The 27,953-nt window shown below is 39.4% G+C and overlaps 2 protein-coding genes across 5 annotated transcripts; both read right to left on the minus strand.

Annotated features, from left to right (window-relative positions):
* Positions 1-2,041: 2,041 nt before the first annotated feature.
* LOC139433794 (THAP domain-containing protein 3-like) lies at positions 2,042-5,049 on the minus strand. Of its 2 annotated transcripts, none has more exons than XM_071203013.1 (4): positions 4,677-5,049; positions 3,768-3,900; positions 2,838-2,942; positions 2,042-2,514 (listed from the first exon to the last, which is right to left on the minus strand). In XM_071203013.1, the coding sequence occupies exons 1-4, from the start codon at positions 4,739-4,741 to the stop codon at positions 2,506-2,508; spliced, it is 312 nt and encodes a 103-aa protein (XP_071059114.1). In that variant the 5' UTR covers positions 4,742-5,049; the 3' UTR covers positions 2,042-2,505. The 2 variants fall into 2 exon arrangements, with proteins under 2 accessions (XP_071059114.1, XP_071059115.1); XM_071203014.1 differs by having other exon boundaries at positions 2,856-2,942; positions 4,677-5,046.
* Positions 5,050-9,271: 4,222 nt separating this feature from the next.
* Positions 9,272-27,736, minus strand: lrrc8db (leucine rich repeat containing 8 VRAC subunit Db). Of its 3 annotated transcripts, none has more exons than XM_071202953.1 (2): positions 27,710-27,736; positions 9,272-12,215 (listed from the first exon to the last, which is right to left on the minus strand). In XM_071202953.1, exon 2 carries the CDS (start codon positions 12,211-12,213, stop codon positions 9,658-9,660), a length of 2,556 nt encoding a protein of 851 aa, XP_071059054.1. In that variant the 5' UTR covers positions 12,214-12,215; positions 27,710-27,736; the 3' UTR covers positions 9,272-9,657. The 3 variants fall into 3 exon arrangements, with proteins under 3 accessions (XP_071059054.1, XP_033937923.1, XP_033937924.1); XM_034082032.1 differs by lacking the exon at positions 27,710-27,736 and adding an exon at positions 27,273-27,475; XM_034082033.2 differs by lacking the exon at positions 27,710-27,736 and adding an exon at positions 25,771-25,887.
* Between the last annotated feature and the right edge of the window lie 217 nt (positions 27,737-27,953).

The following is a 27,953-nucleotide window of genomic DNA, read 5'->3' on the forward strand; positions in this document are numbered from 1 at the left end:
TGTTATGATGTTTTTTGTTATTTTATTTGTTAAAATAATTCTGTATTTATGTAAATATTGAAAATAAATTACATTCATATTTTCACTTCTTTTGTCTACTGCTTACTGAAAATGTTAGCTATCACATCCAAATGGGACTATCAAATGAAAGGATAAGCTTACCATACAATACAGAAAACATTACACATTAAGGCTCAAATCTTTTCCCAAGCCGGAGCAGTCTGAAAAGAGTCCCAAGTTTAAAAACACAACATTTTGACAATGAATACTACGCTGTCATTTGTCAGTGACAATGCAAACAACAGGAAGGTCTCCCCTAGTCCCATGTATGTTGGCATCAATGTCATAAGCCTACCATAGAATGTAATTATGAAGTGCAACACCCACAATCCCTACAGGGTCGTACCGTCACAGAAGATAATACCTTTTAGAGAGTTTCTAAATTGTTCAGTATGCAGATAAATATTTGTTTTACAATAGAACATTTTTTCTCTATAAATGTTCCCACATGTTGTGAGCATCTACTTTAAATCTTTTGTCAACAAATAAAAAACATCTTAATTTCCTTTAGGACAACATTTTGTTCATAACACCACTACATTAACAATAAGCATAGGAAAATGATAACTGTCAACATTTAAGATTGTGCTTTTACTCTTTATTTAATCAGATCTATTTACATTGAAAATGTGATAAATACACAAGCCACATTGAAAGTTACATCTTGCATTTTATGAAAAGTAAAGGTTTCGAATCATTGTATGACTTAAAGGGATGATGACGAAAACAAAGGAAGACGGGCACAAACATTGGACGAGGCACGAGTATTTTATTATGTTTTCTGGCTGATTTAATGCATCATTAGCCTGTACCATTGTGTACAACGCCATTTATTGCCTGTCGATTAGGCGACCGGAGGCCTCGTCATCCGATAATCCGGTACACGGTGTCGAATGTGTACACTACAGTCATCATATAGACATGATAGACTAACAGTACTGTGAGTACAGCCTACACTTGACAGGCAGCCTGGCTAGCCTAGGATTAGGACCATACTACGTCAAAAGACCGATTGGCTCTAGCTGTATATCATGCTAGTATACAATTCATTTAAATTTATTCATGTAATTAATGCCCATAAGGCTGTTACATATACAATAATAAATGTGACAAGATAATTTATGTGAACCTGACCCTGGTATGTTATAAAATGTACCCTACATGCAGTCATCCTCGGGCATAGCCATAGGCCTACAGTGCATGCATGCCAACTTTTGCAATATATAATATAGCGCCTAGCGTGAGCTATGCTTAGGGACCTACCAGTCAAGATTATTTGTGCGTAGGGGTGCATCATCTGGCGCCTGGTCCTGGTCATCCTCGCCATTGCCCATGCCGTGAACTAACTCCATCTCCTCGGGCTCGAACAAATAAGGACGTAATGGTCCATCGTCTGGCTCAATATTCTCACCATCGTCGCTTACTGAACCGGATTCAGATTCAGTTCCTAAAACTACATTTTTGCAGGAAAGCCGAGAGGATGTTTCTGACTCGCTATCATCACTGGATACCTCGTACAAACCTTCTTCTTTGTCTGGTATATTTGCCCTTCCACGTTCATTCTGCATAGACGCCATGGTTTGTTATCGTTTCGTCTTCCTGAGTTTTCCTCACTTCCGGTTTGGCTGACTCGATCATTTCGTTTCTAAAAAAGTTCGGGGAAGCTGCAATAAAGTGCTTCTAACATGCGTAAGGCAATTATTATATTTTTTTAATCAGGTGTGATTGTTTTGGTACGTAATTATGCTTGTATATAAGTTAAAACGAAAGTATTTGGGGTTCAATTTCCACTATCCCTTTAAGTACACTACAAAATAAATTAAAGATGTGCAACAACTGTATCAGTAATTAAAATGATATAACTTATGCACAGGCTTGGGAGGGCTACTTGCCAAAAACACAACCAGTAACTTCATGTGAGTATCAAGATATAAAAGTAACGTAACGTGATAACTTTCTTTTTCTTTTGGATTACCTCAATATCAAATGCAATGCAAATAAACACAGGAGAGAAGAAATATGAATATGATTTTTTTGCTTAAAATGTATAATATAATACCATAAAGCAGATTCAGGCAGTAGGTGTAGAGATTCACAATGAAAGTATTATCCTCCAGAACAGTACGGCTTCCAGAGAAGAGATACCATTTGATCATTTTACAACAACCACTATCTGCTCTTTTTAGGTTTTGAATAAGATTGTAATCCTGAGTTTCCCTATTATTAAAAAAAGTAAAACTAATCCGATTACATCTCTTCCTATGTAACTAAGGATTACACTTTCATTTTTTTCTATACGATCTTGATTCGTGTTCGATGTAATCCATTACTATCTAAGCCAATACAAGTCATAACTTTTGGAAAATTGTCTCAAGTTATAAATGATGCCTTCAATCTCTTTCACGTGGAGAAGACATCCCATTGGCCGAGGCGTTGCAACTTCCCTCAAGCGTCCTACATGAAAGAAAGATCATGTTAAAAATATGTGCACAAACTATTCAGTATGACCCGTCTTGGTTTAAAGCCCAAGTGTGAGAGTGAACAGAGGCGGAGTCTGTTTGTTGGCTGCTGCTACCCAAACCAACACCCTCCTCACAAGCATTGACTGTTGGAATGTCATTACGCTCCACATGTGGAACAACAAAGGCTTCTTCAGGCATGCCTTGTATCATAATGATATTGCTCTGATCAGCAGCAAGACTGTTTTCACCACTACCATGGTCTCCATCTGCAACCTCCTCATTGCTATTAACAGTCGAACTAGGAGTGTCACTTACCTCGTCATTGTTACTCACCCTGCTTTTCCTTCCAGGCTGTTGTTCTTTGCCATTGGTGAAATAGAAAATGGTGGGCACTGCAGTGTTTTTCAGGCATCTCCTTCCCTAATAAAAATAATAAACAAAAACACATAAAATAACTTTTTGAGGTCTGTAGATATTCAACTTTCTTTTGAATAATGTTGTTTTAAATGTAAGAGTGCATTATAAAAGACAATAGAGGGCCAACATGTTAACTATGCAGTTAATCCATTCAACAATTACGTGTTTCCAAGATTCAGATTCAAAGGATTTATGTCATAGCACATAGGCTACAGTGTAGGAATGGCAATGCAAATCATCTGTCCCGAGCTCCTCCAACAATGCAACAGTTATATAAGACATAAAACAATAAAAGAAATTCAAAATTAAATTAAGAATAATAAATTAGTGCAGGCAGAAATCTATATACACGTAAATATAATAAGACATATGCAAGAACAGAATGTAAAGATAAATATTGTATAGTAAAATTAAATCATTTTTTTTTTACAGTGATAGCTGTTAAGATAAATAAGTTATAAGATGACAACAGATGAATGAATGTTGCTATTAAAATAATGTAAAAAAAAAAGGTAATATAATTCATCTGTTTTTAACATAGAGTATGTGGGGGGAAATGGCAATTCTCTATCTATGATAAAGAGTCTTTGCATAAATTGAAGAGAAATGTGATGGTTTGCAAACAAATCGATTTCTATTTTTCTTTACTTAACTGGCAAAATCTTAATTTGGCCTTTAATCAAAAGAACATTACTCATCACTGTTGTGCAAGCTGTGCCATAACAATTATTTAGCATTGTATAATGTATAACATGTATTTAATTAGTAACAACAATTTACACTCACAAATGGAACCAAGTTATTTTGTTTTTAAAAAAGGATCTGTACCCATGAGTCCGTGCTGAAGGGATGACTCTCAAAGTGTGCACTGCACAGGCGAGAAGAAACGTTGGGGGTCCATGTATTCCTCCGGATGTTCAGCACCCACTGGTCCAGCCTGTCTGGATCACCTGAAGGAAACCTTTATTCAAAAATACATGAAAACCGACCCAAAGACAACAGGAGGGTTAATGCCATATTCACTTAGTAACGCATGAACAACTTTTACAAATATTTCTATATAGTCTGTGTTGGTAAATGTAATCTAGGTTGCACATTTCCTGCTAAAATACATGCATGGGCCTACCAAGTTACTGCGTGGCGTGGTTTTGATAAAACAGTGTAGTTCCACTATATAAACGTTACATTCATAATCAAACGAGATAATATGCAAGATAAATAGCTATTTGTTGTTATTCTTAATGCTTGTCATTCACACGTTAATAAAATAAAATAAGTACCGATACATAGCAGAACAATTGTGGCGATGTTCAGCTTAATAAGCCTTGTTCAACATCATTTCTTTAGCTAATACTATAGCGGGCTGCAGGCGAACCAAGTCCGCGTTTCGCTGCATTCCTTGATCTCCAGTTATAACGCCGGGCTCCGCCGCTGGCCGAAGCTAACGGAGCCGCAAAGGGCTAGCTACGGCTCCGGTTAGCTGCGGCGGCAGACTCCGGTGGCCACCACTGGGATAATTGGGTCCCCTTTTAACATTTGCTCCCATTTAGCATTATGGGCGTCATAGCCATAGACTATAAAAGTCTTACCCAAGGCTGAATCATAAACTAAACTGTATATATATATACACATGCATAAAGGGTTACGTCCTTAGCTAGCTACATAACAAGCTAAGCTAACAAGCACACAAACACCTGCTAACGGGGTTAACATGTATAATATTATCATTTTACTCACCGAAAAAAGCTGTGAGTAGACTTCTTGGAAGTTCTGTTAGTACATTCAAGCGCACAGCACGACATCTTAATTGTCTGGTATATCACCACGAACACGGCTAAAGGGTCAAGTACAGTACTATGACTAACTAACGTTGTAGCCTCTATGGTTGTAGCCTAGCAGAGTGGACAAGTTGCTGACAGTGAGGCACGTATCTGTCAATCAAAGTGACCACGCCCTAATGTGTGCACAAACTTTAAGACCTAATATAAATAAAAGGGTCGCGTTAGAAAACAATTCACTCACAGATCCATAATCATGAAGGTGGAATCTAACTATATCGATAATAAAATGTATGGAGCCAGGGAGAGAAACATGTTTTTTCCCGCTGTAAAGTTGGGCATTTTAACATGGGGGTCTATGGAAATTGCTCCTTTCTGCAGCCATCGCCTATCGGCCAATATATGAACTGCAGTGTGTGGCACTTCCGTATTGGCTTCCCGGTGTCAGTACCAGATGCATAGACATATATATGTCTATGACCAGATGTGTTCGGCCTACCAGATATGTTCGGGTGTATTTCCGTCGCACCCGTCATCAGTCATATCCGTCTACTCACCTCCCAGCGCTCTGCTGCCACACACCGGCCGTCTGCGGAACTGCAGCCGGAGGAACTCGGTCCAGCTTGTTATGTGTGTGTACTTGTGCACATAAATAATGTTTCTAATTATTTACAATTAAAAAAATATATATTCTGCGTTACTTTAGCCAACACTTTTATAAGGCCACGAGATTAGATAATTACGAAATGTGTAGATAGAATACATATCTTTCAGGTTGTTATTTTGTCATTGTTTAATGTTTTATTTACCTTTTAGTATTTTTATATAGTATCTGAACTTTGGAGAGGAGTTGGGAGACACACGACACATCAAATCACATCTACAGATCAAGACGAAGCGAATGGAAGTACTCCTAGCGTGAACATGTTTGTGAAAACGTGTGCAAAGTCTCCGAAAATCCTAATAATAAGCTCATATTTGAATTCCCCATAAAAAAAACACATCATTCAGTAAAAACAAGGCACCACTGATCATCTGCTCCCTGATCTCTCTGCGAATTGAAAGTACTTATTGCCGGAGATCTCATGATGTGGTTTTATTAAATGTGCCAAGTGCTAGGACTGTCTTAGGGAAGAAAGCTTTTAGATGTGCAGCTCCACTAACATGGAACAGTCTGCAAAAAGAATGGAAAATTACCAAGCTAGTACCACTACATGTTTTTAAAGCTTGGTTGGATGCTACACAATCAGATGCTGTTGGCACCTGTACATGTGGTTAGATATGTTGTTCTGTTGTTTATGTTTTGCCTTTGATGTTATTCCATCCCATTTATCTCAACTCAAGTTAGTATTAAATGCAGACAACTCCAAACTCATGATATTCTCAAATGGCAAAAAGTTAACTTCTTTTCTCCCCAACATTTGTACTGTTCAAGGGACTGACATTTACATTGAAAGGGTCACTACACACACATATCTAGGTTTTATTATTGATCAGAACTTATCTTTCAAATCACACACTGAAAATGTTGTTTTAAAAATTAGGTTTCTCCGTTCAGACAAGAAAACATTTGATCTCTGCAACGTTTTTACCAGTATTGGATTCAGTATCTGCTTTACATGAATGTCTCTGACCAGTGCCTAAAGAGTTTGGATACTGTGTACCATTGAGCATTGTTTTATTACATATATATTTTGTGAGTTTGGAATAAATATGCACTTTATGAAAATTATTAGTTGGTTACTGTTAGTAAAAAACAGTAGGGTTAATACTGGATGTTTGTTACACTTGGATATGTTTTCATTGGACATTCAATTCAAAACCTTTATTTATCCAGGTAAAATCCCATTGATATCAATGATGTCTTTTTCAAGGCAGACCTGCAGCAGTAGGTTCCACATGAAGACATACAAACATAAACAACAGAACAACATATCTATCCACATGTACAGGTACCAACAGCATCTGATTGTGTAGCATCCAACCAAGCTTTAAAAACATGTAGTGGTACTAGCTTGGTAATTTTCATCATGTGACCTCAGACAATAGCTGCTTGCAACTCTCTGTGTTATCAGAGAGCAGATATAATACGGGAGTTTACCCAACAACGCTTTATAGATAAACGTGTACCAGTGACTGAGCCTCCGTACAGAGAGTGATGGTAAACCTGCCTTGGCATACAGTGTACAGTGATGAGTCAGCGCTTTACAATTTGTGACAAATCTCAGAGCACTGTGATACGCAGCATCCAATTTGCTCAGGTAATTGGCAGGTGCATTCATATACAACAAATCCCCATAGTCCAGCACAGGTAAAAAGGTCACAGTGACTAGCCTTTTCCTGGCCTCAAGCGAGAAACAGGACTTGTTTCTGAAAAAGAACCCTAGCCTAACCCTCAGCTTTTTAAGCAGGTTATTGACATGGAGTTTAAAAGAGAGACAATCATCAAGCCAGATACCAAGGTATTTGTAACAGGCAACAACTTCAAGTTTTGTTCCTTGCGTAGTTACAATATCTAAAACAGGCTCTGGTGTCTTTTTAGCTTTTGAAAAGAGCATTACCTTGGTTTTATCCACATTTAAAAGAAGCTTAAGCTCAGAGAGCTGAGTCTGAATAGTGTTAAAAACAGCCTGTAATTTAACAACAGCCTCCTGAATGGAGGGACCTGCACAATACATCACAGTATCATCCGCATAAAAATGTAAAGTAGCTTCATCCACATTATCACCTACGCTGTTAATATATATGGAGAATAAAAGTGGTCCTAAAACAGAACCTTGTGGTACACCATTAGAAATGTTTAACCATTCAGAAGACAGCCCATCAAAGTGAACACATTGGGACCTTTCAGAGAGGTAGTTCACAAACCACCCCACTGCAAGGCTGGATAGGCCAATACTGAGTAGCCTCTGCTTTAAGATGAGATGATCAACGGTGTCAAGCGCTTTGGAAAGGTCAATAAACAGAGCTGCACAACTCTGCTTATTATCTAAAATAGTAGTAATGTCATTTACCACTTTCATTGTCGCAGTGATGGTGCTGTGTTTCTTTCTGAATCCTGACTGATGTTTAGACAGGATGTCATTTATACATAAAAACTCCTTTACCTTGTTCACTCACTAAGCGTTCAAGAACCTTAGCCAGAACTGACAATTTAGAGATTGGCCTATAGTTATTTAAAATAGTTGCCTCCCCTCCTTTCAGTAAAGGCAGGACATAAGCTGACTTCCATACTTTTGGAATTGTGTTCGTGCTGAGGGAGAGGTTAAAAATGGACTGTTTCAAACTGGAAACTTTGTTTCTGATCTTTATTCGGCAGCAAACTTGTGTGCGTCAATTACACCCACCAAGCGGATCCTCAGAGGCTTAAAGCGTTGGCTTAGCCTCTACAATTTGTCTAATATTGTAGTTCACTTTTCATTCAGGAAGTATGATGCTGCGCTGTCAGTACGCTTCTCCATGTTTGTGATTGGTCAAATGTTGCTAACCCCGCCCCTTTTCTGTGAACGCGCACATAACTAGATAGGGCAAAGCTGGCTTGAGTTAACGAGTTGATAACCAGCGTCGTAGGACCGTTTAGCGAGAGCGTGTTTGTTTTGGATTAGGTAAACCAGGTAAATCAAACATATCCAGGTTATGTTGAACCGGCTTCGTAGTACAGGCCTCTGGTTTACAAAGTGGCCTTAAAATGGAACAGATAAATGACAATGAGATAATAAATACATACAAAAAACTCACAAAATGCATGGTACACACAGTTTACGAAACATAAATCAAACATGTGAGCAAAAGTACAGCTAATAAAAACATCAGTGTGGGTTGGCTGTACGGGAACGGAAACAATACAATGCCTACTCCTTTGGAGGAACAATAATCCAGTGTATCAAAAAATAACCACTTCTTACTGATCAACCATCAATCATTTGGTGTGCAACATGTAAATATATTCAAACTGGAATGCATAGGTTTCATAATAATACAAGGTTATTCCTGCACAGTTCTTTCACGTGAGAGGCCAAGTAAAATAACTCCTTGGAAGCAGTAGTAGCAGTAATAGTATGTACTCTAGCTCCACTGATTATCTTTTTCTGGAGATGTTCTTTGTGAGACTTCCTCATGGGAGGGAGTTTGTTCAGTTGTAATTCACTGATACAAACACATGAGCAATGCTGTAAATTGGACCTTATGTTTTTCTTCCAACCATAAAACATAAAAGAGTATTCCCTCACTTAGTATTGTCTATAAATGAAAAGTAGTTCAGGTTTCGAAATATCCATACCTGAGATTTCTGATTGCATCTCAATACCAATGAGGGGAATATCATTTTGTCTATGCTACTGGCAGCTTCTCCGGGAAGAAATGTCTGGATAATCATCACACTTTCTGTAAACAGGTCGTATCCAGGGAAGCTGGTTCTGGAAAGAAATGTAGCTGTTTTACATTTTTAAATGTCATATTTTATTGATGTAAAGACGAGTCCCTCTGACCAATTTCTATTCTATTTGCATCCATTTCAATCGGGTGGAGGCAGAAAATTGAAAACTACCTGAAAACTTGAGGGTGAGTTATTTTATTTTGAGTGAACTGCCCCTTAAAGAACAATCAAGAGTATCTAGTTAGATACGTGATGAAATAAAATCACAACAATAAAAAGCTGTATTGTTTCAAAATGATACACATTTCCATAGATCCAATACTTTTGCGTACAAAGTGGGAGTCTTTTGATGCTATGCACATATATTAACCAACAATAAGGACATTTATAGACACTAAACAAGGTAGTTTCTAGATATCAACAAACATTTCTCGATTGTTTCCTACTTTAGTTTCTCAAACATCATGAAGATTACAATAATGTTTCTAAAGGCATACTTTGAAAAAGAAACCCTGTTATACACCTACGATGAAATGCTGGATGTTTGATGCCACGAAGGATGTTACTAACGGCCATCACTTAGACACTTACAGCCATTTGGAAAAGAAACACTAGCTTCCTGATTGACGCTCTCTTTGACCTCGATGGGGAGCAGGTCAAACAGATGATCCTCCACGATCAGGCAGCTCCTGCGCAGCTGGCCGCACTGACCGAGCTGGACCGGAAGACGGTCCAGACAGTTCCCCTTCAGCTCCAGGTGGATCAGCTGCGAGAGTTGGCCAATCTTCTCTGGAATGGTGGAGATACAGTTGTGGCCGAGACATAAGGTTCTCAGTTTGCTGCACTTGAAGAGTTGCTTGGGAACTACTTCCAATTTGTTGCCAGTAATGGCAAAATGTTGGAGGTTCTGCAGAAAGCCAACCTCCAGTGGTATTGTCACTACGGAGTTGTGGCTAACATCGAGGTACCTCAACTTGAGGAGCGTGAATAACGATGAGGGGAGAGACTCTAGCTTGTTATGTGACAGATAAAGGGATTCAAGGTTTTTGACATGGCTAATTGACGATGGAACGGTGATGATCTTATTGTGCCAAAGCTTGAGGCAGGTCAGTCTCTTGAGGTGCTGGAAGCTGATGATCTCCTCGATAGTCCGGATGTTGTTGGACTTTAGATCCAGTTCCTGAAGGTTGTTCAAACTGAAAATAGCGTGAGGTATTCTCTCCAGCTCACAGTTGAGAAGCTCCAGCTCAGCAAGATGCATTATTTTCTTCAAACTATTAAGAACTAAGAGCTTTGTACCATCATTATGAATGACCAACTTGATCAGATGCGGGGACAGGTCCGTGATGTTGGTCGGGATCTTTGTGAGGTTGCTTTTGAGATGCAGAATCTTTAAGTGCCTGAGGTCTCGCAGAGACTCCAGTCCGATCATTTTGTTGTTTTCAGAGTTCAGATTACCAACGAGGTAGAGTTCCCTTAAAGTTTTCAACAAGTATACCCAGCTAGGAATCTCAGCGACGTCTGTGAATTTGACATGAAGGCACCGGAGGTGATCACGGAGAAAAATGAAAGCAGTCTGCTCAACTTTGGCTGGACAGTGATAGAAGTGCAGCTCCTGGAGGTTTGTCATCTGTGAGATCTTAGCTGTTATCTTGGCCTCTGGGATTAATTCTAGTTTGAGAATTTCCAAATCTGTGAGATCAAACACAGCATCTGGCACTCCAGAGAGCATAAAAAGATGGAGTTCCAACTTGTCTTGAGGGTTACGTATCACATGCTGCCGCAACTTCTCAAAGGTCCACTCGTGGTTCAGGCTGATCTCCCGAAGTTTGTTCTCACTCACCTCAGAGAGAAAAACACCAAAGCGCTTTGAGTACAGCTGGTCGTACTGATCGACCATGTGGAGGAGGAACGCAAAATCATTCTTCACATCTGGAATGTCACTGAAGCTACTCTCCTCTCTGACTTTTTCAAAGGAATACTCCTTAAGTGGTCGCCGAAAAAGCCAGAACAGTGTGTAGATACAGATGATGCCATAGGCGCATATGAGAGCAATGTAACTAACAAGGAGTTTCTTTAACATGAAGGCCATGTTGTGTGTACAATGGAACCTTTTGTATCCAGTCAAATGCTTAATGTCAGGCTCACACACATGGTTGAAATCTATAGAGGCAACAAAAGTCATGGTGTAGCACAGGATCAAAATGAACTTGACTGTTTTGATGACGGTCTGAATGGCATACAGCCTGTAAATCAGATCACTGTCTTCCACATGGGCACGGAATTTGCGAACTTTTTCAAACAGGGCTTTGGCTTGCTCTCCGTCTTTTTTGTCCAGTATGGTCATGGCAGGAACTTCACTCACAAGCTTTTCAGCAGAAAACGTGACCCCAGATTTGGTCAGCATTGGGGCGGACTGGTTGGGACTCCCCTCCTCGCTGCTGGTGGACAGATGCTTCAGGAGGGTAGAGGCTCCTGCCAGTCTCTGTTTGTTCTCCTCCGAGTCCTCGCAGGCTGTCTCGGACAGCGCTTTGGTCGTCCAAGGCGATTCAAAACATTTTCCAAGTATGGAAACAAAATGTTCTATTTTGGAACTTGTCTTTGGGTACTTGAACCAGAAGTTGCTACTGACCATTAATACGATAGTGTGGATCAGAGCGAGGTAGGGGAAATATTTGGAATACCAAGGAAGGGCAACATGGTAGCACATCTGATTGACAAAAACATACTGCTGAAAATCCAGTTTGGTCCTGACACCTGTAGGCAGAGGCTGTCCCAAAGAACCCGACTGTGTGAAGGGAACTGTGGGGGGGATTTGATCAGGAGGCCTTTTAGCCATTAGAGGAGCAGCTTGCTCACCAATGGCACTTTGTTTGTTCCATAAGCTATCAGCTGTCTCCGGGGGTTGGGGTTGTATGAAGCCCCCAGACCCCTCTGGAGGTGGTTCCAGAATGGGAAGACAAACCACTTGGTCCCTTGTTAACTGCATCGTTCCAGAAAATATGGCCAACATCAACATGACGATCCCCAGATAATCCATGAAGACATCCCACCATGGTTTCAGTATGCGATACGTTGGCTGGATGTCATTTAGGGAGGCTACTTCTGTGAGGGTGAACATTCCTGCAACAGAGAATATTAATGAACATCATGCTTTATTTCTCTCGTTACAAAAACAACACAATATTACATTATTCATGTTATTTTGGGATCCCTAATAACATCAGGTAAATGGACTGCAAACGTAATATAGCCCTTAAGCTAACTTTGGCACATGATTTTTTTTTTGAAAAGTAGATTGATGTACATTGTCACTTCTTAAAAAAACATTTCATGAAATAAAATAACTAGGGCTGTCAAGTTAACGCATTAATTAACGCCACTAATTATTTTAACGCGAATAACGCATGTGTATTTTTTTTCCTCGGCCGCCCCGTAGTTTCAGAGCGCATCGAGTTTAAAATACCATCTACAAGCTGATGCTGACAGCCCCGCTCCTGCCGCCCGCTTGCAGCTGACCACACTTCCACGCTCACCGGCAGGCACCGACTGGCCATCGGGTGGACCGGGAGGGTGTGTGTGTGTGTGGCCCGAGCGAGCGAGAGAGAGACCTTACGTGCATTGTTGTTGTTAGCATCTGGTGCTAGCTAGCGGCGCTAACGGATATAAGGAGCTGTTTAAATGAAAACAGAGGAGCGACATTTCGCCACAACTGCGCCGAGCACTTGACTTGATGCAGGAAGCAGACAGCGGGACATTGTAGGAGAAGTCAGCACACTCAGCACGGATAGTGCAACATGATTGCAGCGTCCAGGCAGCTCCCGTTCGAGCATAATATGCCTTGAGTTGCACATAGCTGCAACGATCCATCACACACACACACACACACACACACACACACACACACACACACACACACACACACACACACACACACACACACACACACACACACACACACACACACACACACACACACACACACACACACACACACACACACACACACACACACACACACACACACACACACACACACACACACACACACACACACACACACACACACACACACACACACACACACACACACACAGTATTGTATTATTGTATGAGAGAGGTTCCAGGTTGAATTGAGGCGAATATTTGTAATGTTCAGAGGTTGTTGTGTTTAATATTCATGAGAATATTTGTCATTGTTCAAATGATAATAAACATTAGCATAACGCATATTTGTCCACTCATATGTTGATAAGAGTATTAAAAACTTGAAAAATATTCCTCTAAGGTACATTTACAACAGATAAAAAATGTGCGATTAATTTGCGATTAATCGCGATCATGATTATTAATACAGGCTGTAGCCTGTATTAATAATAATAGCAGCATTGCAATAAATAAATTGTGCGCATCTTCAAATGGATGCACTCAAAACGCATTGTTGAGGTTGAGCTGTGATAGACCAACGTCTTTTCGCAGAGCTTGCATTTAACTTCCTTTGGACTTGTAAGTTCGAAGTAGTTCCACAAGGAGGAACTCTTTTTACCTGCCGCTTTGTTCATCTTTAGTCGCACGTGTGAGGGGGGGTGGGGTCGGTGTGGCTTCCTCCAAGTTTACAGTAAAACAAACTGGTGGTGTGACCAATGGCCATTTACAGTTATTAATACTATTACTATTATTAGCATTAGTCTATATTTTGGTTGAAACTAAGCCATACAAAAATAAAAAAATACATAAATAATAATAAAAAAATATATAAATAAAATCGATTTTTAAAAATAATATTCGATTATGGAGACTGTAACGAATATTCGAATACTCGAATAATCACTGGCATCCCTAGTATGTACCACCTGACATCCGTAGATTAAAGGTCCCATGTCTTGGCCATTTCTACTGATCATAATTCTATTGTTGTGGTATACTAGAATAGATTTATTTTGTGCAATGTTCCACACTCACATTGGTTTCTCATACAGCATCTCTGTATAGTATGCAGGGGTAGACATTAAGGGTACAATTTCACTGGCCCTCCGGGCCGGTGGAGTTTTACTATCACTGGCCCCACCATTGTAACCACTGGCCCGGAGCATTTGTCCAACAAAAATCGACTAATAATGAAGAAAATGAACTGAAATTGTTGCAATAGTAATTTATGCACTAACTACATTACTACTTGTACTACAACATTTGAATCATCAGTTCTTCCTCATTTTCCTCAATTGTTCATATTTGGTTTATTAAAATAATGATATTGTGGTCATTGTTAAAAAATGTCTGCTATTATGAGTATTATTATTTGTATAATGCGCTTTCTGCCTTCCTGTCATTAGGAGTTAGAAATGTAATGGCTATGTAATAGATTAGATTAGAACCTTCATTATCCTAAACTGCTGGGACATTTCCCTATAGCGAATACCTTTATATGGTCTACTCTTCACTTACTTGTCAGCATAGGTCGGCATTGATGTACAGAGCCGACAAAAGACCTTGTTTATACTGGCATCATATTGAGAGGTGCAGTGACGCGTCCTAAAACCAGGAAGTAAGCTGCTGGTTCCCTCCACAAAAAAGCAATAGGATTTCTCCACAGGATTTTCGAAAATAGCTGGAAATAAGGTCTGTGGAAAACAAACCTGTTTGATAAATGCACGTTTTGTTCAGCCGGATCATCTCCACATGTCTACCCTACTTTTATAATTTTCGAATCATAAATCTAATCGATAATTATAAAAGGGTTTTAGGACGCGTCACAGTGTTGAAACCTTCTCTCCCTCTTCTTCTGATACTCATCTCACTCTCCTGTAACTCCTCCGGTGACTTTCGTTTATTTGAAGATTGTTTTTTGCCCGGCGCTTGGGCGGTTACCGCTGGTATTAAAAACATTTTGGAGAATGGTTAGGTGGCGCTAAAGTCTGTAGTGAACGAACGCGCTCCCTCTCACGGGAGCCTGCTCGCGCTGCGATCCGCAGCAAACAGCTGTTTGCTTTTCACCCAACAAGACAACCGCCTCACGGAACTCTATGTTGTAGCATTAATAAACGAAACAATTTAAAAAAATTGCTTGTCCAAATACCTATACTACCACAGGAGCTTTTTTTTTTTTTAAAGCATTCTTTTTAGTGGCCCGAGCGGGCAAGTGGAAAGTACGTTATGCTGGCCGGGGGTGTCTAAATAGTGCTTCCGGGCCATTTATAATGTCGAGCCCTGATAGTATGTGTATTCACTCTCTGTCCTAAACGGCTTGTTGGAGCTCCTGCCCCCCCCCCAAACAGATGAGAATGCTGCGTGGGGTCTGGGTGCCGTGTTGGCGGGACGTTGCGCGGACAGTGTGAGCTGGGTTCATTTCCTGCTTGCTGCGTGGGATCTGCGAGACAGCGAGACATCGCGAATAGACGCGTCAAGGGGAGGGTGCTGAGGGGGCTGCAGCACCCCCATCTGCGAGGCTCCACTAGCCACTTTGAGGGTTTGTGACTTTGCAGACCGTTTACATGCATACAAACCTTCATAACACACAAGGGGACAGGTAGTAACCGGAAATGTATGACATGGGACCTTTAAAGCTTAATATAACCGCTACCTCCGTCTTAGCAATTCTATATTCAACAAAGTTTTTAGCTGTGACCAGCAAGGTATAAAATACATTTTACCTTACAAATAGTATTAGATAGTTGTACAGGTAGTACTTCCCTCATAGAAGGTAAACCTAATGAGGTGTTGTGGAAGTCCTACCCTATTTTAATCTAAAAACCCAATGAATAACACCTGAAATTGGTCCTCGGAGGGTGATAAAATGGCAAAACATTATAACTCTTTGGTAAGTCCCATAATACCCAAGTTGACAAACCTGTCATTGTACCAGTTTTTAAATACATATCTAAAATAACCTAGTTGTCTGTCATAGTACTGTATATTTAAATAATTTTGACAGGCAATGTGATGCTAAAAATATCATGGATGCTAAGTACAAAACAAAGAATATGAGTGGTCATAGTCCTGTTTAAATGACTTACTTTTTTAATTAATGACTAGAATTAATTAATTCAGAAATAGAAATACACATGGCCCTGTAATCCTTAGAGGTGGGAGAAGTAATCAGAAATTGTACTTAAGTGAAAGTAGAAATAGCCTACAAGAGTGCAAGCATACTCTATTACAAGTAAAAGTCCTGCATTCAAAATGTTACTCAAGTATTAGCATAAAAATACACTTTGAAAATCAAAAGTAAAAGTATTCATTGTCCAGATTGGTCCATTTCAGAAAAATATATATGTTTTATAATGATTGATCATTAAAGAGTTCTCAAAGCTGGTAAAGGTGCAGGTTCGAACTGGAACAAGAAAGCAAATGCCCGAATCAGCAAAGGCTTTCTACCACCATCCAAGGAAGTCGGTGAAGCCTGGGGATGCGGTGTGGTATAGCATGGAGCCCTTGGGGGTGAACAGCCTGGGGTCCATGATGACCCGCATTAGTGAAGAGGCTGGCACTGCTACGCGTTACACAAACCATTGCGTCAGAAGCACCTGCATACAGCGGCTGGCGGAGGCCGGGTTGGAGGCCAGAGAAATCATGTCCGTTAGCGGGCATAAAAATGAGTCATCGCTTCGCAGCTACTGGGCTCCATCTCTGGACAACAGAAAGATGTGGAGCAACGCGCTATTTGCCGGTCCGGGACACGCCATGAAACGGCCACTGGAGGAAAGCTCTTCGATAACCTACCCGTGAACACCACGGCACCACCTGCAAACAAGTCTGGCATGGAGTTCATGGAGAGCTGTTTCAAAAATTGCACTTTTAATGGCAGCATGAACATCCACCTTCATTCTGAAGCCAAAATGTTAAATATGTAAATAAATAAATAGATAAATAGCCTAATTCAAGAATTGTTGTCAATAAATTGTTTTCAATAAATTGGTTAATAATATATTATTTACTATAATTATATCAAACAATAACTAAGCGGGGAAGCAGGAGTGTTCGATTGATCGGCTAGCGTTACCAAGGGAACTACTTTATAGGAACTACTTTCTGACGGAGATTAACTCAAGCAGAAAGTGTAGGTTTGGGAGCAAATTAGCCCACATTATGAAATTATTTTACGATATTGTTGATTACAATGATAGTTTGTGTTATAGAATCGCAATCATACACTTGAGGCCGTTCTTGAACGTCATTATTGGTACTCCAGTACAGGCGTACGGACCTGCCGAGCTTTTACGGGAGATCGTCTCACCGTAGCTGTCAATCTGATAAAAAGACGTGTTCAATGGTATTAAACAAGAAAGAAAAAACGCGGCTGAATCGGTTGATCCATAGGTTGATAATGTATCTGTGGCTTTGAAGCAATTGTTTATAATCCATAATTCCATTTTTATGTAAAAATCGGAGCACAACAGTTAGCTGCTAATGGTAGCCACCAGAGTGTATGCAGCTTCCGGTTTTGGCTACGCGTCACTCACTCCTTATTTGGTAATGTGTGTGTGTTAGACTGCGCTAGACTGCCGCATAGCCAAGACCGGAAGCAGCAGCCACTCTGGTGGCTACCATTAGCAGCTAACTTTTTCTCTGCGATATTTACATAAAAATGGAATTATGGATTATAAATTCAATGATTTTTTTATACAGAGACGTTAAAAAACATTAATAGGTTCTTAAATATTACGATCCCCTGAGACACTGTCGTGAAAAAAAAAGTAAATTACCCGCCGGGACTTTGGGGTTTAACAGGTTAAAAAAAACGCAATATATACCGCAGGGGGGGAAAAAAATCGCGATGTCAGTTTTTTTCTATACCGTGCAGCCCTAGTATGTGACACTGAGTGTTGCACGGCCAGAAACGGCTCAGCTGATTCAGATAAGGAAATATGATACATTATGATGTGATATGCCGCAGACTGTACGTAATGTTACTCTGATCCGGTTACTTATGTTGTGGCAGATATTTAAGTAAGGTTTCTTAACGCTAATGTTATAATAGTCAGATTGCTCTGAAGATGGGAGGTGATATTCTAAACTGAGCTGACCAATCAGAGCACAGTGGGCTCACAGGGTGGGGGGCAGGATCTCCAACAAGCCGTTTAAGACAGAGAGTGAATACACATACTAGACAGAGATGCTGTATGAGAAACCAATGTGAATTTGGAAAATTGCACAATATAAATCTATTCTAGTAGACCACAACAATGGAATTATGATCAGTAGAGATGGCCAAGACATGGGACCTTTAAGACTTGATTATATTTCACATCATTATTCCAAATCTGTAAAGTAACTAAAGATATTAAATACATGTAGGTGAGTAAATGTACAATATGTAGGCTACCTCTAAATTGTAGTGTGGTACAATGTAGAAGTACAACATTGGAAATACTCAAGTGAAGTACAAGTCTCTCATAATTGTACTCAAATGCAGTAGTTGAGTACACCTACTTAGTTACTTTACGCCACTTCTAATCTTATACAATCTAATAAAACAGTGTTGACTATTTAAAGTAAGATTTTGTAGTATTGAATAGCATTTTGAACATTGTTTCTAATTTTTCATTACTAAACATGTAGGATATTATTATTTCCTCTACTAGTTAACAATGTGACCAATAGATACTCAGCATAGATATTAGGACACTGAGTTCTGGTAGGATTCACTGTCCTCCCTCCAAGGCCTCGTTCTGAAGAGGCTCAGACTGATCAGCCTTGTCATGTTGATAAGGATTTATTATTAGAGGACACTGCCCTTGAACTGGGGCACACACACCAAGGCCGTAACCATGGAGTCAACATTGGGGGGGACCAAAAATAAAAAAGTCATAGAATAGCAATTTTATATGAATTGTTTTATATCAGTTAAGCTATTGGGGGGGGGGGACATTTTGAGCGTATCTAACAGGGCTGCCCTCGATATATGCTGTATTGAACCAATAAACTAACACAAACTAACTGCATCACTATAACATGATGATGATGATGGTGATAAAGAATGCATTTAACGTTCCGCTGTTCATTATAATAAAAAAACAGAGCATTAAACAAACCATCATGCTCTTACTTTGAGATCATGCGGAAATGTCGTCATCAGCAGGCCATCACGTGGTTTCCGAAAATAACGAGTGACACGAGTAGATTTTAGAAGAGACCGGCGGAAAATATGTCTCAAAATTCCGTGTGTGTAAAAAGACGATCCACAAGCAGAAATGTGAGATCCACGAGCAGAGATTTGAGATCCGCAAGCGCATTTTTGGTCGACAAATACAAAATGGATTCACAAATGCCTGATTGAAAGTTGTAAATGTTAAAGAGATATTCACAGATCTTTTTTTTATTTGTGAAAATATTTAGCGTATTTGCAGATCCGTTTTATACTTGCACATTTATTTGTGAGTTTGCAAATCTTTTAAATGCATTTGTGGATGGTGTTTTACATTTACAAATCACATATTTACACACAAATTATTTTTATGTTCACACAAATAATTATGAGACATATCTATGCCCATATGAGAACATCGAGCCTTCATTGTAAGAGTCGCGGGTACACTGTGTATGTGCGTATTCCACTGTAGTGACTGCGGTCAACTCAGCCGTCTCTCGCATTTGCTTGGTCAAATAAGCAGCGCTTCATTTTTGAGTGCGCGATTAATAGCGTATTTACGGTAATCGCCGACGGCGCTGACGGTAGTACAAGTGCTTATGCTATATTTGATCAATTAATCAATGATATTTGATGAGGGGATAAACTCATTTTTAGCCATAAGTTCTTAATAAAATTGGTACTGTTCGACTCAGTACATGTTAGACTACTACCACAAATACAATCAAGTACTTTTACTGTGTACTATTTGAGTAATACTCTGTCAAACTCCCCTCCAGAGTACAATAATGCATGTTTTCTGCCATCTTTGATGAGAGATAAAATGATTTTGTGCAATAAGTTCTTAATGAAATTGGTACTGTTGGATTCAGTACTACTTGGACTACTTCTAAAAGTACAATCAAGTACTTTTACTGTGTACTTTTTGAGTAATCCCCTGTCAAACTCCCCTCCAGAGTACAATAATGCATGTTTTCTGCCATCTTTGATGAGAGATAAAATGATTTTGTGCAATAAGTTCTTAATGAAATTGGTACTGTTGGATTCAGTACTACTTGGACTAGTAGCACAAGTACAATCAAGTACTTTTACAGTGTACTATTTGAGTAATACTCGTTTAAACTCCTGTCCTGAGTACAATAATGCATGTTTTCTGCCATCTTTGATGGGCGATAAAATGATTTTGTGCAATAAGTTCTTCATGTAATTGGTACTCTTGGTTTCAGTACTACTTGGACTACTACCAAAAGTACAATCAAGTACTTTTACTGTGTACTTTTTGAGTAATCCTTTGTCAAACTCCCCTCCAGAGTACAATAATGCATGTTTTCTGCCATCTTTGATTTGAGATAAAATGATTTTGTGCAATAAGTTCTTAATGCAATTGGTACTGTTGGATTCAGTACTACTTGGACTACTACTAAAAGTACAATCAAGTACTTTTACTGTGTACTTTTTGAGTAATCCTTTGTCAAACTCCCCTCCAGAGTACAATAATGCATGTTTTCTGCCATCTTTGATGAGGGATAAAATGTTTTGTGCAATAAGTTCTTAATGAAATTGGTACTGTTGGATTCAGTACTACTTGGACTACTACCAAAACTACTACGCTGCTTTTAATTTAACTATTCACATCTTAGACTGCACTGTAACTTGTATCCATGTATTTTTTCTTTTAATGTTTATTTTATTAGCTTTTCTTTTTAATGACTGATTTTAAATGCCATTTTCTTAATGTCTTTCATTTTTTGTAAAGCACTTTGAATTGCCTTGTGCTGAAAAGTGCAATATAAATAAACTTGCCTTGTCTAATAAAGATTTCATGTGACACATCAAATGGATTTGTTGATGGGAACTAATGTGAATAAATTAACTCTAGGTTAACGGTACTCTTGCTATCACTACTCACCGACACACTATAAACCTTGTCCCTCATGCTAGCCCTGACAACACCGGTAAGCACACCTTCATCTAGGCTGCACTGTTGTACGTGTCCTGACTTGTAGCGGTTCTCTCCTCTATCTACACTCTTCTTGTCATCTTTGTAAAACGATATCAGACTGGTAATTGACACAGCCATGACTTCTAGTTAAATTCAGTGTGGCTCAAATGAAAAGCTTTGTTAAAATATGCAAGTGTGCGAAAGTCAAAGTCAGCTTTATTATCAAAAATTCAACCCTGTCTCCTAAAAATTACATTCCCACAGAACTAAATTGCATTCTCAATTACGTTTAGCTAGAAACGTATTTTCTCCCACGTTACGTTTGTTATGAACGTATCTCAAATACGTTTATTTTCTACATATCTTCTAGAAACATATTTTCTCCCACGTTACGTTTGTTATGAACGTATCTCAAATACGTTTATTTTCTACATATCTTCTAGAAACATATTTTCTCCCACGTTACGTTCCTTATGAACGTATCTTAAATACATTTATTTTCTAAATATATTTGCCATTTATTGTCTTGCTTATAATAATAATAAGTCATTTATAAATATCCTTTTAGAGCACACGTTTGAAATCCAGAATCGGGCTCGATATATGGTTACATTAAAATCAGTAGGCGAGGTTGTAATTTCGCCAGCTGTTACTCTCCTGAGCGAGGCAGAAAATAATAGTTTTTAACATGACAAAAAGCTGCTGTGTCGTTTATTGCACCTCAAACATTAAAACAAATCCAGAGTTACGTGTTTCTGTACTTCCTCTAAGAAGAAAGGACAGTAACAGAAGAGCTCTGTGGCTTCAGGCTTGATCGCTGTTCAAATGACAGCGTCAGCAAAGATATTAATAGGAGGATGTGCAAAACAGAAACGAATTGACCTTTATTAACACATTAAAGAATACTTTAGGTTAAGGTCTTCTTTCAAATAAGAAAAAAGCTTTGGGGGTATCTATCTACCGATGAATATTAAGCCTGACAAAGTACTTAATGTCTAATATATTGCTTTCTTGCAATGTTAACTATGTTGAAGCACTTATTTTAACTGATATTATACACATTAATTATAATCTTATGTATGTAGATAGAATAAGAAATGTGCAGAATATGACAGTTTAATGGTGGAGGTACACACATATTGATAGATGTCTTGTAATGAACTGTTGAGGAACCTGTGACCCAAGTTGTGTATATGATCAATACACCTTAGGAAATCTTGAAAGGGATGTGCAAAATAGCCATAATATACAGTGTTTAATGAACTATTTGTAGAGAATAACGAGTAATGAATATACTTTATAGAGATCTGCAGATAAATGTTTAGTCTTCTCAAGCACCAACTATCAAATATCTCTCCTGATTGTTGGCACTTGACAATCACCTTCCCTGGATTTGACTCAGGTGTAACTAAAGTCTGATTTAAGCGTTGTTTATATTTCACATCATTAATCAGAATCTGCAAAGTAACTCAAATAAATGCAGTGGAGTAAAAATACCAGGTTAACCTCTGAATTGTAGTGGAGTAGAATTACAAAGTAACAATGTGTGGTGTCTAGACATTTGTGTTAAGTTAGTTTATTTAGTTCAGTCTTTTTGTCTTTTGCCTTGTCTTGTGATTTCCTGTTTTATTTTGTAGTAACCTTTCCCTCTCGTTTCAGAGCACTCCTGCCCTTGTGTGTTTTCCCCTCCAGTGTGACTGTCAGCCCCTCCCTTAATTGTTGCCACCTGTGTCCCCTTACCTAGTGTGTATATATAGTCTGCGTCTCCCTTTGTCTTGTGTCAGTTCGTCTTGTCTCGTCAAGCCTGCCAGTCATCCCTTGATCATGTGAAGTATATTTTTGATAGTCCATGTAGATGTTTTTTGGTTTAGAGTTTTTGATCCTCCAAGTGAGCGTTTTGTGTTTGACCTTAATTAAAAGACCTTGTTAATTCTGATCTGTTTCTGGTGTTGTGCATTTGGGTCCTGAGCCTTGTGACATTATTAACACAATGAGCTGTCGTGTGGGTATATATTAATGCTGCCCATTATGGATACAAGCGATTTTCACCCATTTAGTAATTACATGTTTTAAATGTGTACACACCAATGTGTTTCCTATCGCCTAAACCTCCAGGGATGTACACAGTTTAATACTGGCAACTTCTAATTTTGGGAAAAACGTCTTTTAAAACTACAATTCCCAGTAGAGACGTGCCATAGAGAACATGTTGCGAAACACAATAGCCAGCATATGTAGTTCTCGGGGGGCGTTCAAGTCCAGTTTTGAATAGTCTGCCGTGGTTTCGTTCCATTTCAAAGAGCTTGATGCTCGGCGTAACCTTGGCGCACTGCCACTCCAACATCACGGGGTTTGACAATGGGACTGTAGTCCCAAACGATAGCTGGGGATTATGGGTAGTGTAGTGTCTTCGGCCATCCTAAATCTCGAAATGTCCCGTCTCTTTCTGGTGACTTTATTTACGGCTAAAGAGCAAGCTAAAAAGCCCAAGATTATAGAATAAATAAAAACAAGGATAATTGTGTGTTATTGTTGAGTAAATAACAGTGTGTTATTTCGAAAAGAATAACAAATTAGAAGGAAAAAAAGATTTTAAAAAATACAGATTTCAGTATTTTGAGGCTCTGAACCATTTCTTTTCCACACAGACGACAAAAAAAGTCCAACATTATACGATTTAAAATAAAAACAAATAAATAAAAAGATAAAACACTGGCATGTAATTTACGTTAGAATAAATAGAATGGTTTTGAATAATAGATGAGAGTAAAATCTGTCACTTTACAGCCCGCCCACTTTTGGGGAAACCAACGCTGTCATTTGAACGTCGATCAAGCCTAAAGCCACAGAGCTCTTCTTTTACTGTCCTTTCTTCTTAGAGGAAGTTCAGAAACACGTAACTCTGGATTTGTTTTAATGTTTGAGGTGCAATAAACGACACAGCAGCTTTTTGGCATGTTAAAAACTATTATTTTCTGCCTCGCTCAGGAGAGTAACAGCTGGCGAAATTACAGCCTCGCCTACTGATTTCAAATGTGTGCTCTAAAATGATATTTATAAATGACTTATTATTATAAGCAAGACAATAAATGGAAAAGATATGTAGAAAATAAACATATTTAAGATACGTTCATAAGGAACGTAACGTGGGAGAAAATATGTTTCTAGAAGATATGTAGAAAATAAACGTATTTTAAATACGTTCATAACGAACGTAACGTGGGAGTAAATACGTTTCTAGCTAAACGTAATTCAGAATGCAGTTTAGTTCTGTGGGAACGTAATTTTTAGGAGACAGGGTTGCAAAAAGTACACAGTAAAAGTACTTGATTGTACTTTTGGTAGTAGTCCAAGTAGTACTGAATCCAACAGTACCAATTACATTAAGAACTTATTGCACAAAATCATTTTATGTCTCATCAAAGATGGCAGAAAACATGCATTATTGTACTCTGGAGGGGAGTTTGACAGGGGATTACTCAAAAGTACACAGTAAAAGTACTTGATTGTACTTCTGGTAGTAGTCTAACAAGTACTGAGTCCAACAGTATCACTTTTATTAAAGGGGAAAGGAAACACCAATTACAGTTATAATATTCCGGTAGTTTATTCATTTTACAATGGATATTGATCGTAATATTTATTGTATATGATATTACTCGCCAAAAGAAAATTAATTATCCGCCGGCCGGGTGGGGAATTCCGGGACCAGGCCGCCGCCATTAGGGGAGTCCCAAATGGTGACGTCACTGGCTGTGTTTTCGCTCCACCGGAAGTCAACACAACGTAGCAGATATGGCAGCGATGGAGGAATTTTGCAATGAGATCGACGTTTTGAACGATGAATTTGACTATTCGTCGGGAGATGACATTGATGTGGAAGCATCTACAGTTACCAGGCATCCCATGGCCTATGCTTATGAACCGATTCGGTCGAATAGAGTGGCATACGATCCGGAATAAAAAAATTTAAAAAACACAATGCTAACAGTGAGCCTCTGAATTAGCCCCGAGCGAAAATGCTAACCTATTACTGCACCGAAAATCACTCCTAGCTCCCTTATTACTTATCCTAGCCGCACATCCAACACATCGTTTATGATCGCAAGGAGACACAGAATCTAACGTGCCCACCTCAACACTGAAAGATACAAACTCGCGAGGTTATCCACAAAAACGTACATCAAAACAAGTGGCGCTAGGTACTAACATACGCCAGGCTAACGGCTTACCTTCCTCATTGTCTGGTCTAAACTGGTCTTCAATGGCATTACAACGATAAAAACGATGATGTAGTTAATCCATAGGTTAATATCCAATGGGGCTGTGTCCCCTTTGAAATGTTCTGATAATCTATAAGCAATACAACTGCAATTCCGTTATCTGCTGTCCGCTCTGTGCTCCGTGCGCTCTGGGTCCTGCAATACTATCCATCAATAGCAATACTAGCCTTTTTAGGGCTGTTTTCGACAGATGAGCGTGTGTATGCCAGTTTAATTAGTTGAGCTATAGAACACCCCCAATTCTCTATTGTGCGTCATAATAATAGCTACCATTTAGTTTGGACGCGATTGCATTAATTAATAAGGTCACACTGTGTCAGTAAATACATGTGTGAGCTAGTAATCTGGTAGTGCTGCAATATTTACCTCTCTCTCGGCAGCTGAAGCAACTCGTTTGGTGGCTCGAACTTCACGTTTGTTGACACTGTCATTGTCTTGCGCGGCCGACGTGCTGGGACGGTCGGTGTTCCCGACTGCATACGTTGAGAAATCGAATATTGTGGGAACAGATCCTGGCTTCAAATCCAATGTTTTGTATTGAACCAGGCATCCAGACTGGACTTTGAGCAGCTTCTCATCCTTTAGTGGCAGCCTATGGAAATGTACTTCTTCCTTCTTTGTATAAAATCCATTTGTGCAGCCTGGGGCAATACAATAAACTCCTGACGACGACCGTTTTCTTGTAATGTAAACTACTGGTGCATTGCACGCCATGTTGTTTGTTATTGAGCTTTGGCCCAGGAAGCCGTACCCAGTCAGTGACGTCACTGGAAAAGTCCCGGAGCAATGGAAGCGCCCATGGTCATTAGGCACGTATTTCAAAAAGTAAATTCGCGTATCTCGATCGTTTACATTGGAAATAGACTAGATAAATACATTTCCTAATGGTAATATTGTCGCATGGAAAGCAGTTTGAAAAGTGTTTCCATTTCCCTTTAAGGATGTATCGCTAAAAATCATTTTATCTCATCAAATATAGTAGAAGTTGCATGATTTTGTTCTCAGGAGGGGAATTTGAGAGTATTACCCAGAAAAAAGACAGTAAAAGTACTTCATTTTATTGTACTGAGTCAAACAGTGTTAGTTTTTTTAAGAACTCATGGTAAAAATAATTTGTATCGCATGAATCAGAAAAAACCTGCATTCTTTTACTCTTGCGTTCGTGCCACTTCTCAGTGATTACCGTAAAGGTGCTATAAATCGCGCACTCAAAAATGAAGAACTGCTCATTTGACCAAGCAAATTTGAGAGACGGCTGAGTTGACCGCAGTCTGTAGCGCCCGGTACATTAATGGGAAACCCTAGTTTGTACATGTTCAATACATTTGTAACACTGTACACATGAACGTTTCTTTTTTCGGGTCACCAAAAAAAAATCTCACTCCAAGCTGAACTCAAATGTTGGCAGCCCTGTATCTAAATATATCCTCCCCCCCAATGTAGGCTATATGGTCAATTCGATAGTGCAACACAAGCTCTGTAAAGCCAACCTCACATATCCATCAGACTGCGTATCATTGATATGTTTAACTGTACATTAACATAGCGTTTTGGTATGGTTAATAAAAAATACATTAAATAATAAAAAGATCAGTGTCTCTCAATTATTTTGTGTATGTTGAAAACACGAAGGCGACTATTGTAACGAGGCTTTGGAGCAGGTTGGGACAGCGGCTCCAGCAGCTAGACGCAGCACTGATGGCTGCTCTCCGTTAGAAAATCACTACGCGTTCAGATTACATTAGTGCGCTAAATTCACTGCTGGTTAATGTTGTTAGCCAAACATGCTAACACATTTGGGCCACAGCATAGCGGTTCTATTTAACACATTGCACAACATAAACGAGCACCATCATACAGCTACACACCTTCAGGAGGTTATGTGGCACTGCCGAACAACGCCTCTGTTTACACGCCTTGTTCCGCTGCAGTAATGAAGCCGTCCATTCTTCGTATCAGTTGACCGTGGGTCTGCTGGCCGGGTGTAAGCAGTTTAGCTCAGTCTCTCTCCCCAACTCCGCGTCAGATGGTCGTAGGGTTGCCAACGGTCCCGTATTAGCCGGGACGCCCCGTATTTGAGCCAAAAGGGGCGTGTCCCTTACGGGACTTTGTTTATCCCGGACTCCCGTGTAAACTTAAGGGAAAAATAAAAATGATGTTTCTGTTTGCGCGCAATAATAATAATAATAATAATAATAATAATTCCTTACATTTATTATAGAGCTTTTCCAGTGCTCAAAGCGCGTTACAGATACACATTACACATATTATTATACATGCAATGGTCACTGTGGACAATACCCACAGGAGCAAGTTCAGGTGAAGTGTCTTGCCCAAGGACTGCAATGTAGTGTGTCTGGCTGCGTGCCTGTGTGTTTGTGTGCTGTATGTGAAGGGCGCTAGGACCGCTCAGTTGACAGGGCAGGCACAATGCTCGCACGTGTGCGTGCGTGCGTGTGTGTGCGTGCGTGTGTCAGCTGATTGATGGGGAAATGCTGGGAAAATGGTTGGTTGAAGGATAACATTAAGTCTATTAATGATGTACCGTG

The sequence above is a fragment of the Pseudochaenichthys georgianus genome, chromosome 4 (assembly GCF_902827115.2).
Source record: "Pseudochaenichthys georgianus chromosome 4, fPseGeo1.2, whole genome shotgun sequence".
Classification (NCBI taxonomy): Eukaryota; Metazoa; Chordata; class Actinopteri; order Perciformes; family Channichthyidae; genus Pseudochaenichthys; species Pseudochaenichthys georgianus.

Excerpts from the sequence above, each read along its gene's own strand:
- LOC139433794 (XM_071203013.1), bottom strand. The coding sequence starts at position 4,741 with ATGTCGTGCTGTGCGCTTGAATGTACTAACAGAACTTCCAAGAAGTCT. Across the intron at positions 3,901-4,676 it reads TCTACTCACAGCTTTTTTCG|GTTTCCTTCAGGTGATCCAG; the intron begins GTGAGTAAAATG and ends TTTTGAATAAAG. Across the intron at positions 2,943-3,767 it reads CCTTCAGCACGGACTCATGG|GGAAGGAGATGCCTGAAAAA; the intron begins GTACAGATCCTT and ends TATTTTTATTAG.
- lrrc8db (XM_071202953.1), bottom strand. The coding sequence starts at position 12,213 with ATGTTCACCCTCACAGAAGTAGCCTCCCTAAATGACATCCAGCCAACG.